General features: G+C 39.5%; 1 protein-coding gene across 2 annotated transcripts in view; it reads right to left on the bottom strand.

Moving 5' to 3' along the window:
- Window positions 1-685: 685 nt before the first annotated feature.
- The window catches only part of Mitf (transcription factor Mitf), a 75421-nt gene continuing 59250 nt past the window's right edge, over window positions 686-16856 (bottom strand). For both annotated transcript variants that reach the window (XM_029310357.2, XM_029310356.2), the window contains exons 6-7: window positions 13634-13910; window positions 686-8948 (exon numbers count right to left, since the gene is read on the bottom strand). In XM_029310357.2, the coding sequence (XP_029166190.1) occupies window positions 8706-8948; window positions 13634-13910 (520 nt within the window). In that variant the 3' untranslated portion in view covers window positions 686-8705. The remainder of the gene's footprint in view (window positions 8949-13633; window positions 13911-16856) is intronic.

Here is a 16856-nt window from a genome sequence, read left to right as displayed (position 1 = left end):
CTCGATGAATTTTCTCTCGTTATGTCTCTCCCATTTTTGTATTCTCGGCCTCTTTGCCATTTTTCTAATTCCCGCCTTCATCTTCGCCCGGTTCCTTTTTCCTTGGTTTTTTTTTCTCACTTCGTCTTAAGTCTTTCCTCTCCCTTTGAAGGAAAGAGTTCGCGATTAACTCCTCTCGTGGGCGTTAAATTTTATATCGCCACTAAGCGCGCCCACTTTTCTCCACCGCTGACGAATTATTGACCCGTCACAATGCAGATAACTTGTGGAAAAATTAAGAATTTCAAATGAACGTAGATTATCCGCTTCAACGATAATCAAGTTGATTAAATATTTAAGGCTCTGCCGTGTACTTGACTCTACGGGACGTTTGTCTTATTAAATTTGTAGGATAAAGGTAATCTTATAGCGTAAAAATTTCAATTTAAGAATTATAGATGCTTAAAAAAACAAGTCTTTTTCCTAATTAAGCTAAATCGATGACGATCGTTTGCAATCTAATCGATCGCGAATTTTTTTACAAATTTATCCATAAATATAAAACAATAATATAAATCATTGATCTTATTATATCATCTGTGTGCAATCCTCTAAATAAATGAATTTTTCGATAAAGCGGAAAAAGGAGGCGAAAATAGGGGAGAAGCTGATCGCGTTGATGACGGAATAAATAGACTTCGTCACATTCAGTAACGTCAATCTTTATCTTCATTTTGTCAGGCACTGCGTCATATCCACTTTTACGTGGAAATTGCGAATTGCAGTTGTGATAATATATCGCGAGTAACAACGAGCAAGTAAAACATATACATAACGTAACATAATTCATCCGCTTCGCCATCACGACCAATCATCATCGAGCGTAATACAATTCCGATTCCGCCTGGCTCGTCAACGCGCATTTATAACGATCGCAATTACATGATCGCAATTGCACGCCCTAATAATTGTACAATAGTAAGTGATAACAATGGATAGCCGTCTACATCGAGACGTAACATCGCCAATAGCGCTGGTGTAACAATAACGACGGATGATAAAGTATCGTCTCAAAATGGTAACATTGACGACGCGCAACAATAACGATAATTTTCATTATTACTACTACTATCGATATAATTAACATTATTCGCTCCATCTGTCCCTCCCTCTCTCGCACTGTCAACAATTAAACTATGAAAAATGATAACACCATTCTCGCTTTATCGCACGTTTCCTGTATGCCTGTCGTTTATATTTATATGTATGGTTGCAAAAAAAAAAAAAAAATCGGGAAGGACCTTAAATACAGGATACAGGGTGCAAGGCTCGACGAAATTGCGTAGCAAGATTCTCTCGTCGTAAAATACTTCCGAAAATATATTCTTCGCACGTTTCCTTCTATTCTACGTATTGTACTTATTCGCTTATATCTATTGGGGTGTATATAGCTTATCGTATCACACACACACACACACATACACACGCGCGCACACACACACATATCATAGAGGGCTGCGAGAAGTCGAGAGATCGCGGATCTCTTTTCGCGTGTCGAAGTGATCTCTGCTTCCTGCAAACTCGCTCAGCGGAAAACGTCTTTCCGCATTCCGGGAGTATTGACTTACGCGTCCGTTTCGAGATACGATATCGGCCGGGTATATGCTCTCGCTCTTTTGCGAGGGTTCGACGTCTGGAGATTTATCCGTGCTTGCGAAGCGTGCGCGCAATTTTGCGTCGAGGAGGCTGGCGTCCCGGAGAAAATTCGACGGAGAAATACGCGCGTCAACGATAATTCTCGCGATTCTTCCAACGATTCTGTCACGAGTGGCAGCTCCAAGCGAGAGGGACGAATGTACTTTATTAAAACAAAAAAAAAAGATTCAAACTTCATTGCAATGAGAACGTTGAAAGTGAAATCGTAAGAAAATATTTTAATTTTAATATATAAAATAATGTATTTAAAATTCAAAATTGAATATACATCGGTTCTTCGCGAATATAAGCGTGATTATTCGACACGAGCGTGTCTTTAAAATTGCACATTGCCGATAGGACGGCATTTAAATTCGACGTGACACGCTTATGGCACCGTTAATCGTCAACGACGACAGGGTAAAACCAGTGGATCCGGCTCGATAGGGATGCGTACATTACAATCCGAATGCGTTGTTAAAACACGCGACACGCACGGCTCATTGCAAGCGCGTGCTCGTCCTCGGCCTGGTCCGCGCTCCATGTTTTATTCACGACACGGTGAAACTTACGCGGGGAAAGCCGCATCCGAACGCGATTGCCGGAATATAAATACATATATCGATAAGATATATTTTTTCGACAGATTTTCAGACATACAAATTGAACAAAAAAAATAGAAAGATTGAGGAAAGTGATGGAAGAGTGAATTTAGGAAGCGTCTTTTGAAAAAATGACGCGAGAAGCTTCGATTGAGCGAGAAGAGCGCATATTCGAAATTTTCAATCTCGTTTCTTCGGCACTGTAACATCGGCAGCACTGTGTCTCTTATTTATGATCGACGCACCTGCCTCGTACTTTCCTCCCTCTTTCTCTCTCTCTCGTTTTTACTCCCGGCGCATGCGAACGATACCGACGTCAGCATCGGTGAATCTGCGAAGACTCGAATTGTCGTCGCCGACGAATTGTATTCAAGACATCGAACTTCCGAATAAATTTAAAAAAATCAATACCGCAATATTTAATTCAAATGATTAATTGAATTCCTTTTCATACTCAGAAAATTAGTGTCACGAAGTCTTTCCTCAGAGAATAAGTTTTACACAAAATGTGAAAGATATTTTCAAGAAAAAAAAAACAAACAAATTTAATATTAAATACTAAAATATAATTTAATAATCTGATATAAAAAATAAAAAAAATTGTAAAGAGCTATAGAGAGAAATGAAGGCAAGGAAATGCCTCTCATTAAGGTAATGCGATATTTAAATGTTTTTTTCTTAAGCTTTGAAATGATTTTGCGACATCAATATGCGTCAGGGGATCGTTATAATCGGAAACAAGTGAATATACAGCTTGTGCACGGATAAATTTCCAATACGTCTTCCGTAACGCGCTATTGCATATTGTCGTGAAATTTCCGACAGAAATTAGTTTCGTTCTGGGTTTAAAGGTAGGCAGCACTCTCTCTAAATGGCATGCCCTCGGGGTATGACCTATTTCGAGGCTCGCCGGCAAACCAGTTATGTCTGCTAATCATTATTGCATACTTAACTTTCGTTATGCATTCACGATGGCAATAGCCCTTGGCGTTTCGAGTTGAAAAAAAAATTTGCAACTTTCGACGCGGCATCGCGCTACTTCGATATCGATGAAGAAACAATGTGAAACGTTAATTGAATTTTTTTCTGCGAAATTTTTTGCCATCGACCGATCAATCTTAAACGCCGAACTTGAACGCTTGAAGAAAAGGAGGAGCGAGTCGTACGGTTTCATTTTCAGCTAATCGGAGAGGTAAACAAATTTGACGACATCCGGATATTTCGCACGCGTGAAATTTCACACCGAATCTCGGATCGAACTCGCGCGAGTCACGTCCTCGCCGAAAAGTCCTAACAAGCCCCTCTCTCATCTCCACCCCCTGTTAACAGGAACGCGACAAGAAAGTTTTTCGCGAACGGCCGGAATCTGTATTTACCTTCGGCGCACCGTGTACTCGGATTATTTATTTTTCCCCTGGTGGTTACACAGCATCGACACAAGCAGTAGGGGAGTTGAAGTGTCGCTCCCTCTCTCATCCCTGCATTATTTCGACTCGAGGCGAGGCACACCGTGTCATCGAATCATTACGTATTCCGCGTCGCGCGGCTCGTGCGCGGAATTTGCGAATTGTTCCGATTTCGCGAAAGAACATTCCGCGAACTTTGATAATCACTCGAAGCACGAAATTTCGACCCTTTACGCCCAATTTTGAGAATTAAGTATAGGATGTCCCGAAAGAAATGGGGGATGTCTCTTTGCGGACAGACTATTCTTTGATCAATTTGGAGTCTATTTTTCTTGAATAAAAATCAAGCCATTAATATGTAATTTGTCGAATTGTAAATAATAAAGAAAGGACGCTCCTTTTGAACCTTCTTCTTTAATTTTTTTAATGTAAAATGTTAAAACAATATGCGGAAAACTGGCATTTAATGAAATTTTCGTTCAAAGAAAAATCAACTTGAAAATTACAAAAATAACCGAGACGCTCTACATAAAATTTCCTAATTAATTTTTACAGTCTGTCAACACAAGAGAGAAAGAGTTTTTTTTTAAAGGTTTTTTTTTTTAACATTCTTATAAAACCTCTCCTCTCTCTCCCTCTCTCTCTTTTGCGCGCGCGCATGTTGTATCTTTGATGGCCGTCGAGCTTTCTCGCAGCTGAAATTAACCATCAATTAATCAACAAGAGCGTGGGATGACAACACTAATATAAAATTATTCGCTGTATGTGCGCGCAACAACGTTGCATTGCGCGATAAATTCATATATCGCGAACGAAATGATTTGTTAATGGACGTATCAGCCTCGGGGCATCGCAGTCTCCGCGAGCAACAACTGCAGTTGCAGTTGCCGCTTGCAACGTTTTGCTCGTTTGTTCAGTCACGCTTGCGAGAAACGAGAATGCGGCACATGACAACGCGCGCTCTCGCGTTTCCGATCTGCTGCAATATTGTTTACATAGATCTCGTAAGAAAGTATATATACCTGGAGTATGTGCTGACTGAAGAAGTATCCTCGAGATGAGTTACAGATCGTATGCTAAAAACTTGCGACCTGCGCGAGCTGGATATCGCGTATTGGATACAAAAACATTTCTCTGCAGGTACATCGACTCCCAACTTGAAACCAGAAGAAGCTAAGTCGTTCGAAAGCGCGGGAATAATTTATGCGTATATATAGATATTGTGTTGCTCTTTGTTCGTCGTATATAAATTTGAAAAATTTATTCTTCTCTCGGAAAGAGAGGAGTCGCGCAGCGACATTGCTTGTTCTGGTTTCGACGTGTCGAATGTAATTTATAAATGACATTTTTATATCGAGGAATTGATTCATTAATATAAAGTAAATCCAGAGAAAATTGAGGGAGGTTACGATATGTAGGTGATATTCGCGCGATGGGCACCTCTTGATACATGTAATAAAGTATCTTTTATCTCAAGGGAGATCAATCTTTTATTTTTATCTCGATTAAACTGGCACCGGTGATTCCATGGGACGTCGTCGTTTCGTTTATCAAAAAGTTTCGAACGCAATAACGAGCGTTTTTCTAGACTACAAACTATCGAATGTATTTCCTCACAAAAGAGAGTTCTCTAGTTATCTAAAGACTAATGATGCGATAAGAACACACTCGCGGGCAGTATGTTGATCTTCTGCCTATAGTCCGCATCTGCAATATCTAAGACTATCACTGTCTATGTAATCGAAGTAGATTGAATGAGACACCCGGAGAAAACATGTTTATCCCTAATCAAGAAAGACACGTCAATTATATATTGCGTGGTATATAAATATAAATATGGAGATATCAAATATTGATATTCATACAAGTCATATCAATTACTGCATTACGATTGAAATATTATTTATTGATATTTTTACTCAGTCGAAAGAGAATTGATATTTAATAAATTTAACAAATAATTTTTTAAAACATTTTTCTATCTCTTCAAATAATGAGAAATTACTCGTATCACTTATTACAATTAGAATAGAAAGTAATAGTGTTTAGATATTCTATGCATAGACCGTTTATTATTTCCCTAACTGCTATAGAAAAATTCGGGGAATTATATGGAAAATACAGCCACTCGTACAAGAAATCAAAAGAACAGTCCTAAAATTAAGAAAAAATATTCTCATAGTCTTTGTTTCTCTTTTGTGTGTTTATAATGAGAAAAAAATGATTCTTCAATTATATTTTTTTATCAAAATTGCATTGATCGCGGCTAACCGCATGGGAAAAATAATCTTCTTGTCGTTTTACCGTAAAAATCAAATTAATCGTCATTGCACAAGCTTGCCTGATAATTAATAATAATAATATTTCTCGACATGTATGCATTAAAAATAATATCTCAACGTAATATTCAAATTTTCTCTCGCTCTCTCCTGAAAAGTAGGTGATACTTTAATTGCTGCCCTTGCTATCGAGCGCCGAGCGATTTATCGACGGTGATTCCCCGGTCGAATAATCATCGATCTTGGCTCGAGGCGACGTGCTGGCTCGGGCAATGTGGGTTATACCCGGCGAGCGCAAGGTAAGCGATGAAATCAAGGACCGTCGCGCACAAAAGCCACCGCTGCGAGCGGCACACGAGACAGGCAACGACGTGCACGTTGCCGAAGGGACAATAACTATTAGCAAACTTTATAACGAACTTGAGTATAGTACTCGCTCATCCGCCACGAGCCTTCGCGGACGCGATATCGCTCCGATATATCGACGTCGATGTTGATGTCGAGTGCCTTTGTACGATGGACAATTAATGGCAGATTGCTCGAGCCTTTTTCGCCCCCTCCCCCTTTTATCTTACTGACACGATCGAGTTTTATCAAATTTTTTTTTGTTTTATTATTACTTTTGTGACGCGATGACACAGTTTTTTTTTCTATTCTCAATCATCGTATCTTTGATTACTGAAAAAAATTTCGACTGTGATAAAGATGATGATATGATTCTATAAACACAAAATTTCATAATTATCGGGAAGTCATAATAGTAAAGATTGTCACGAATATTTATAGTTTAAAAATTTTTAAGCTACGCAGATGATTCTAGGAACTGTTAAAAAAAATTCATTTTGTATTCATTTGAGATAAGACATTTCTGATTATGTCATATATGTACTTTGATACTGAAATTGAAAAGTAAATTTTCGAAAATATATTTTCTCGATTCTTTCCATGATAAAGGCACTCTCGATTCGTATAGCAAGTTATAATAATTTAAAGATTAAGATCTTAAAATATTGAAATTCATGCGATTCCTTTCCTTAGTTAATTTCTTGTTTTTTTATATTGCCATATTTTTTATATTGCCATATTTTGTTTTAATTACACATTTTGTCCTATTATTTTCTCTCTTTCATTTTTAGACCGTTTCTTCAACACGCACCTGATATTTCGTAACTTTATAAATGTGCGAAAGCAAAATAAAATATCATATAATACAGTAATTTTTCCCAAATTTCATATATAATTTATATATATATATATATATATATATATTATATTTCTGAAAATCTTTTCTTAAAAAGACTTCCCCTCTCTCATCTCTCTTGGAGAGACCGTCGTTTTTCAACATATCTCGCAAACTACACTCGCAACCTACGAAAATAATTTCTCGATGATTAAGTAATATAACAAACAATATATAATAATTAGCACTTTTTGACGTTCTCGTCCTTGGTCAAAGATCCTGAATTCGTTGTCCAACAAAATACAATATGCACATCGCTGATGCGCATCTGACGACATATCGTCCTCGATGCGACGATAGCGAACGTTTAGGCTCGTTTTAAGCGCGACAGGAGCGCGTCCTTCGAGTGCACTGACATAACATACAACGCACGTAAGACATCACGCATTCCATTAGTGTAACGGCCAGCCGTTCGTAGAATCGTGACAACGAGCCCTCCGTTCCTCTTCGCAATTGGAACGACCCTGAACTCCTCCTCCATCGTCCGGCGATAACGACTTTCACCGCCACTTGGAAAGATCCCGGCCAGCTCGAAAACGCCCGATCGCTTCTTGAGGTTCTCTCGTCATCGACCCGAAAAATTTCCATCCGATCCGCGGACTGGATCTCCAAGGACGCGTAACGCGAGTTTGACACGTCCTTGTCACGATCATTTTCTCCACGATCCTCTCGATGATCTCCCAGGTTTTGAAAGGGTCTTGGAAAGTGTTCTTGCTATCCACAGTTAATCAGAAAACGATCAACTAGTCATTAATGGCATATTAGATAAGACTATTGCAATCGCTGGATATGTCTTGATAATTATGAAAATAATTGGTAAGATAATTGGCAGCATCTGGGAAGTCCGATGAATATATTTCTATGAAAAAACTCCAATTATGTCTTTCCATCTTGCAGAAAAAATTCATCTATACATATGTAATTAGCTTCGTTTATATTTAATCAAATAGTCGGGATTTCGTTTAAGAAAAATATCGATATTTTTTACTGTGAATAACTGTTTTCTCAAGTATAATATTCTTCAGTGCAAATTCGATTGAAATTTTCAGAACAATCTCTTTCAGGCTTCTCTATGGCAAGCAACAGCTAATCCGCGTATGCGTATACTTCTTCATTTCCTTTGCCAATCTTCCAAAGTATATAAGATCCTCTCGAATCGATGACTAGTTTTAGATAAATTCGCATCAGTGCGCGGTCTCTCCAATAAAATCCAATTGACGTCGCGCGAATTCCCTTCCCGTTCTTCCACGATGAAGATCTACGATGTTGCAGCAGCTCTCTGCCTTCAAGTCCCACGTCACACATACACCAAAACAGCATTCCTTTCTCCAGCACACACACACACACACACATACTCTCTCTATCTATATATATTTCTCTCTTTCGCGCAAATGTAAATTAATCATCTCGGTCAAAGGCCGAACGGGAAATTCCACGTCGATGAGAGTTTTGGGGTTCGACTCCGATCACACGCTCAGCTGACGGACGACAGCGGTTTTCGACGCTACGCGACAATGTCCATGTCGGAGGAGGAATTCGACGTGGTCACCGCCAGACTGCCGAGGGTGTCCTCGTCGGTTAAACCGTGGTGACAGGCAGCCGCAGGTGGGCTCAATGGTGGCAGATGCGGCGACGACAGCATCGGGTCGCCGCCGTGAACGGGACCGCCGGTGTCGTCCTCCATGAGGTCCTCGAGCTGGGACATGCTCAGGCTCGTCGCATCCTCCGTCACCGACAGATCCGGTATCTACGGCAGAAAAGTATTCGGCATCCTGTAAAACGAGCCGCCCTCGAAGCGCGAACTCGAACGTCGAACGTGAAGATGGGATGCGACGTGAGGAGGAGGTGTTTTTTCATGCGAAATCTTTTATGAAGCTGGAAATGGATGTATGTATGCTGGATCCTTTCTCTTCCTCTCATTCATGACAAAAATGGAGATGCCTGATTGATCTTCGGTGAAGGAGTAGGACTGGATGCGTTCGTGAAATCTTCTTTAAAGCAGAAGTGCATGGATACGTGCTTATATTGTATGTTCGAGCTTGTCCATCACTTCGGTTAATGATGCGCGATGCGGGAAAGCGGGTTATGTGCATGTAATATCGAATGTTTACTGTTATTTATGTATATTGCACATGCGATAGGATATACATGATAAGTTTTGTAGCAAAATTAACAGTTAAATTAGAGCAGCAGTCAAAAGCTGTACAATAAGTATTAGCTGAAAAAGTTAGTCTTCGGCTAGGTTTTTTTATGAGACTATTCGAAAAATTAAATCTTGGCTCGTCAGAAATGAATTTCTTAATTCAGAAATTGGTCTTTAAAAATATTGTCAATAATGCGGAATAACAAATGATAAAGTCGGTTATCAGATATGATAAAGTCTTCTCAATATGTAGAAAGCATTAAAATTGAAAAGTGAAAAACGAATTAAAATCTATCAATTCGGAAACGATTCGGAAAATTAAATACCCCGACGTTATTCGGGATTTAAACGTCCACGCTATCGCAATATACACGTATCGAAGTAAGCTGATTGAAACTGTTTCTCTGCCAGATGCAGTTGATAACTTTGTAAAGTCACAGACGGATCGGCTTACCAGAACCGGAATTAATTTCCAATCGCGTTTCCAGACGCAAACGACCGTGGATCCAATTTACTTGTCGTTATATTACCGATGCGACTAATTCATCGGATTAGATCGTCGGTTTTCGTCACGGCCAAATTTATTGTGTGAAATTTGCGTTTGACGGAAATTTTTATTCGCGTTTACACGAGATGTCTCGAGACGTCGAAGAGACAACAGATGAAGTTGTTCGAAAACCGCAAATACGTTTTACGATATATCTCTACTAAAGTCGGACTCTTGTCAATAAATATAATTGGAATATGATTTTGCAAGCTAGAAAGGAAAATTGTAAATTGCGCCGATTATCTGTTTCAACAATAAAGATGATCTTATTCAGTCGCGACGCATTTTTTTCGCGGTCGTATACGATTTCATACTTCATACGATATTCCGCGAAACGATATCGCATGCGCTTTTTACATAACCGCGCGCGCTCGCGGAGAAGGCGCGTTAAATTTGCATGAAAAAAAATGGCTCGTGGTTGCGCAACGCGGTGTTTCTGACGTTACGACTCATTCGGCGATTATCCTTTGTCCCGACGCGATGGTTCGGCTACGTATTCCTCTCGCGAAAATGCACGCCGAGCGATGCGAGATAAAAGGTGTATAAGTCTCGCGTGAGGTAGCCTGTACGATAAGAATACAGACGGGTTGATAAGGACTCTTACGCTCTCTGCAGACGTACGCACAACAACGGCCGGTAGAGAAGGTAAATATTTTGCACGACATTCAGGCGCGTTTGCATGGATTTTAAAGAAGTACAATTACGTTCGCAATTATGCAATATCTCGGAACGAGCGTTGCGCAAGTAGCGAATTATTTCTCTCTCTTCGAATGATAATAATTTTGCTCTCCGCCGTTCTGAAAATCTTGACTTAATTTAATCGAATAAATTATCCTGGTAATGTAATCATTGATATGTATAGATGAAGATCACGTAAGCAAACGTGACGAATCGGATAAATTATATTATAGATAAACTGCAGCATTAGCAAATTAATCTCTAGAGACGATCATTGGCGAAAATTCCGTACATATTTTGATAACAGAGCAAAAGGGAGCGCCGTTCTCTCTCTCTCTCTTTCTCTGTGGATATTCTTACCCTATTTTTTTCTGAAAATAATTTATCGTTATCTGGGACACACTTGTGACACGAGACCGTTTACGTTTCGCGCAAGGTAAATTGAGGAACGAAATTAACGTTAAGCAAACCGACGGTTAAGTGTCGCAGTAAAATTTCTTGTGCAATGCGCGCGAGACATTTTGCTCGCCTCGGTCTCGGAATTCGAATCGCGCGAGGAGCGGGACATTATCAATGTTTAAATTTCTCTAACCGCGAGGAAGCTGCTTGTCAGACTACTTACGCTCCCCCGGTGGAACTTTATCTCGAACAATAATTCAACTCATCCCTCTCTCGGTACGTCATATCGCGTCTCTTTTCGTTATCTCGCGCGTCGCAGCAACTGTGAATGTTTCCGAAAACGCGACGAAATCGAGCGAATAGTAAATTAACGTCAATCTAACAATCGTGCAGTCATCGTCGCGCCATCGTGACAAACAAATAAGTTTGTCTAAGCTCGGAATATAATATCGGATTTAATTAGAAGAGAGATATAAAAAAGAAGAAACAGAAGAAATGTCAGATAAGGCTTTTCTACTCTGAAAAAAAATTTTTTAACTCGACTAAACCTTACCAACTAAATATTATCTATTTTGTTAATTGAATAACATATAAAAATATTTAAATTAAATATAACATATTAAATTTAACAAAATGTATATTTGACTTAAATACTAATATAGGTTCAAGTAACAAAATAACAATTTAATTGAAAGGTTTAGTCAAGTTAACCATTTTTTTTCAGTATATATCATAAATTATTCGAGACGTTTATTCAAGAATTTTTATAACGAGATCAATCGCGCTAACAATATATTTCACTGGAAATAATTACTTCTCTAATTTTTGCATACAATACACATACGAGTATATATATACTGTCATTCTTAATGTTTCAAATTCGTGAAAATTTTGCAAGTGTAAGCGGACATTAGTCACGTCGTTGTCGACGCGAGCGTAATGCGAGAAGATTAATAAGAGCCACCTCTGATTATTTTCCTCTTTTTTGGCTGATTCCTCAACGTTGACGTGGTCCCCTTAAGAGGCCTAGATATGTCGTCACGGAGGCGGCATGTGTCGTTTTATCGACACTTTGAGAGCTCTTAATCGCATCACGAAAAACTGTGCCTCGTATGCAAAACTTTATCGGGTCCAGTAAATCATAACTTTTGCCGTCATCTTATAGAGCCTTAAAGAGCAAGGACAACGATGACGAGGGTTATCTCTCGAAGAGATTCCCGCTCCCTCGCAGCGAAAATTTAAAAGCGAAAATCGTAAAACATGGGGAAGGAGAGAGCAAAACGAACGAGAGCGATTCGCACCAGGCCGATAAGCCGGGCAGTTCATTATTCGGGGCAATAATCCGCTGCCGATGAAGAATTATCAGGCGGAAAGTCAGCCGGTGCTACGCTGTATCAAGATTAATAATAACGAAGCGAGAAATAATCCATCCTATTTTTTCCCGACAAAAATTATAATATTCACAATAATTATATCATAATTATAGAGAGAATAAAATAATTAAAATTTATTTTAATTATGTTGTAAAAATCTTTCTTCTCGGCAAACTGCTGTAATTTTCACAGTCGGTATAGTGTAAAATTTGCATAATCCCAGAAGATGCTCTTTTTTGTCAGTGCCGGGCTTGTTCGAGTGTTAAAACGAACATTTCGTGGGAGATGTTGGCAAATTCCATCGCGATCTCGAACAATGTGATCTCGATACCGAAAGATCGCCCGAGGCGCGACGAAGATCGATGCGTTAATTATACGTAAATGAGAAGAACATTTCTCTCGTCGTTATGCAAGACACGGCTTCAGATCGGTCTCAATTGCGTAATAAAACAGCCGTTACACTCCGTTCTAAAGACGGCGCTGTCAAAAGACGGCTTTACCGTTCTCGTGCGTATATATATAAATATGTATATATATGTATATATGAGAGGTATTGATATACATATACATATAAACGGAGAGACGTATAGAAGACACACGACATCACGTTATACTCTCTCGCGAACGAATGAACGATCGAGCAAACAGCTATTTGCCTCCGTTCGTCGGAACAGATGCATGCGTTATGAAACTAGTCTGGCGAACGAGTAGAAGGTTTATTCGGATCAAGGATCATGGGTATCGATCGTTATATATCGATGCCGCGGATCGTTACAGCCTCGAAAACCGACCGTGCGGCTGCAGTGTATTGAGATTAAATGAGTCGTCGTTACGACACACCGCATTCACTAATACACCACCGATCGAAATTAACGATATCATTCGGATATCGTCGATTATCGAGAGTAATAATCATTTACTCGAGCAATCAATTATTAAATTGTCGTTATAAATGCATAAGTAACGCAATAATAATTTTTATAAAGATAAAAATTATATATATATATATGTATACCTACTGCAGCTTCAAAAATGCATATTGCATGTAATATGAAATATTATACTTTTCGACTGAATAAAAAATGCTAGTATATATTTTTTATTGTTAAAAAAGCGAGGACGGTGAGCAAGAATTAAAATCACGTGCAAATACGAATTGTTATGAAATTATATGGAAGGTAAAACACACAAAGGCCGATATGATAGATGTGAGATCATCGCATGATGATTATCGAGGAAGTGGATTTAACGAGATACGAACCCCAGGATCGGGATAAGACGTTTCCACTTACCTTTCGTTGTTCCAGCTTACTCCTCGGGAAGGTGTTGAGCATGGCAGAGGTGGACGCCCAGGTGAAGTCGGAAACCGGAAGTCCGTGCGCCTTCGCTTGCAATTCGAGTTCCTGCACGCGCAACTGCAATCGTCGATTCTGATGCTCGAGCTGCTTGTGCTTGTGCTCATTCTGTTTCATCCTCATGATCTCGTTCTTCAGCAATTTTATGTACTCCACCGAGGATTTCAGGATCGTACCCTTGTTCGGTCTGACATCCCTGACGATTTCGTAATATCTGTAACAGAAGTGCGAAAAAGCCCAACATTTATATTTACATCGTACTTCAACTGCTGTAATATTTATACAGATTTTTTAAAACGCATATAAGCGCCAGCATATAATTTTACATATTTAAAATACTAAAAGTAAAATTTTTATTTTTTTATTTTTTTTTTGCAATTGTCAATTTTTTACATTAAGCTCATCAGCGATGCTAATAATGTGATTATATGATTCTTTATGATTGTGTATTCAATTTCTCAATTTTTCTAAAAGACAATAAAAAGATGAAGAAGAAAGGAGAGCCGAAGAGAGGGCGCCAGGCTGCTCTTTGAAACTTTATCACACGATTATTTCACTGAGAGCACGTTCGAGTCGGGGTGTTTCGCGGGAAATTCTTGAAATTCCTCATTCGACCGTCATACGACCGATATTACCGAGTAGCGTCGCCGCCGCCCATCATCGACTACGACGACGACGTTTCGAGGGCCACCTCAAGATGGAATTCCGCGCGAGAATTCGCGCGTAATATCAGAGAACTCGAGACGAGACGTAGGCAACGAAAATTCTAAAGAATTTCCATAACACGCGTTCGCGTCCGTCCAAAATTTCTCCGCGTGTCCTTCGCGGAGGCGATTTGTCGTTAAGAGTCCGGAGAATTTCCAGCACGGCGACGCTCTCGAAAAATTCATGAGGACGCGTAACGCGGAGACGAGAGATAGCATCTCTTGGAGGTATCTGCTTACTCGCCAGAAACATTCGCGATGATCCAGCGCGGACAATTTCGCAACGCCAGTGCGAAGAATGCCTGCCAAGCGGCTCGGGAATGAGACTGCAAGGACAAGAAAAATTCGAGATTCCTAGAGAAAGCGCGATTTTTTCTTTTTTTTTTTCTTTTAGAATTACGTGACAATTTATTGGTCAGCATCAAGAGTGACTTTCCGTTTTTTTTCTTCATTTTTTTTCATTCGACATTAATGCGACTTATCATGAAGTATATCTACAAGCAAATAAAAATATACTACATTGTATGTAATACAAATGTAAATAGCATATATTTTACTTCTTGGAAGCAGCACAACGTTATTGGAAGATCAATCACTCGCACGTTCAAATCAGCAATAGCTGATAAGATATAGGCATTATATTTCCACAAACTATATAATTCGCATGATAACAAATCGATATTTGCAATCGAATAACAGCGTTTTTAAAAAACGAAAAAAAAAACTAGATTGCGCTACTTTTTACACAGACATTCTTTCGCGATATGTCATTAATCACATTTCTCTGACATTGATATTGACAGCTCGCTTATTTCATCAGTTTCTTCTCCCCACAAACGCACAAGGTATTTTGTTTTGAAGGATCAGGAACTTTTAAAGCGCGACGCGAGACCGATGTGAAATTTTCCATAGCGGACGAGAGAGGGAGTTTCATCTTCGCGATTTAAATATTCTCGCGCGGAACTCGCGAACAACACTCACGGATTTTCGTCGTTATTCACGCGCGTTTTTTTCTCTCTCTCGCGTCGCGCCGTCGTTGATTTACGACGGAATCGTTCCGTCGATTTATCGTCCGCAAAATCGCGAGGCTGCCGCCGTCCAGGCGGAGGAGGAGCGATGGCGAATGGAAAGCTTATTATGAGATGGCATTCGTCATGTCCGGGCGACATATTCATCCCTCCGTGAACTGTCCTTTCGCGCGAATGGTCCTTCGAGAAAACATAATCCACCGGATCTTATCCCGCAGGGATACCGAAGGAAGGATCGAAAGACGTCGGCTGCATCACGTCATGCATCTGTCACATCCTTAATTTCGCCTGTCGTCGCTCGTGATCGAAATATATGTTTGAGATCGCCGATATTTACGGTCGCGAAAAACCTTGCGAAACAATTTTCTCAAGATTAATTTCGCGGAAATAAAAGAGAACAAATATATGGAGCGATAATGTCTGTTAATCTGTATAGCAAAATTATGCAATTGAAAAATGTACACTTGTAAATTCCGGAGGATGCACAATAATAAGTGTAACAAAACAGAGTAAACAAACAATTAATAATTATCTACTGTTTTACGTCCCGCAACAAAATAGTTTCGCGTTTCTTGTAACGGCGCGAACACTCTGGCGATGCGACTAATAATTTACATTGCCTCGACAAAACTGTAATTAAATTCACGCGCGATCGCGGATCGCGAATGGGCGCGCCGTTGCATGACTCGCGAGATTTTGCGCCCGCCGAGCAAACTCGGAAGCCAAACAACCGCCGGAACATCGCATAAAGCATCACTTTTCCGAGCGAGAGAAAAGGAGAGAAATGGAGAAAGAGGCGCGTCGTCATGTTCCCGCAGCAACAACTTCGCAACGAGCGAATTTGCGGCTATGCGGGTTCGCGTACTTCAAACCGAGCCTCGCAACCTGCGTTTCCGCAAATGCGCCTACCGCATCGAGTTCTGTGTTTTATTCATTCTCAACGTTAAGGGAGAAAGTGTATGGTTTTTTTTCGCGGTTGCCGAATTGCATACAGAGTTTGAGGATTCAAATGCGAGAGTTTCGCCAAATTCACTCTCGCGGATCAATATATTTTCAGCAAAACACAATAGCGTTTACTTTCACTGCCGAATTATAATCAGCCCTTTGTATAATCCAATCATCTTCTAATTGAGAAATTTTTTTTTAATACGAAAAATATATAGGTACGCAAGTTTTGCATGTTTTGAATTTAGCACTATTTAAATTTTATTTCGCGTAAATGCGGTCTTTATATCTTACTTCGAATATTTCAAATATTTAATTAAATGCGCGTGTAATGAAATGCGGGCCATTTTATTTAAAATAGATAGTTAAAGAACTATTTACAATACTACATTCATGCAAAAAACTGAAATTCTTATATCGAGATCTAATATTGTTATAATTAACAAGAGTATGCGAGTCCGAATTATTGAACATTCCGCGCCT

Source organism: Nylanderia fulva, unplaced genomic scaffold, assembly GCF_048542155.1.
Source record: "Nylanderia fulva isolate GAGA-0341 unplaced genomic scaffold, ASM4854215v1 Scaffold50, whole genome shotgun sequence".
NCBI classification, from domain to species: Eukaryota; Metazoa; Arthropoda; class Insecta; order Hymenoptera; family Formicidae; genus Nylanderia; species Nylanderia fulva.
The sequence above is the reverse complement of the archived record's forward strand: the minus strand, read 5'-3'. Positions and strand labels throughout refer to the sequence as shown.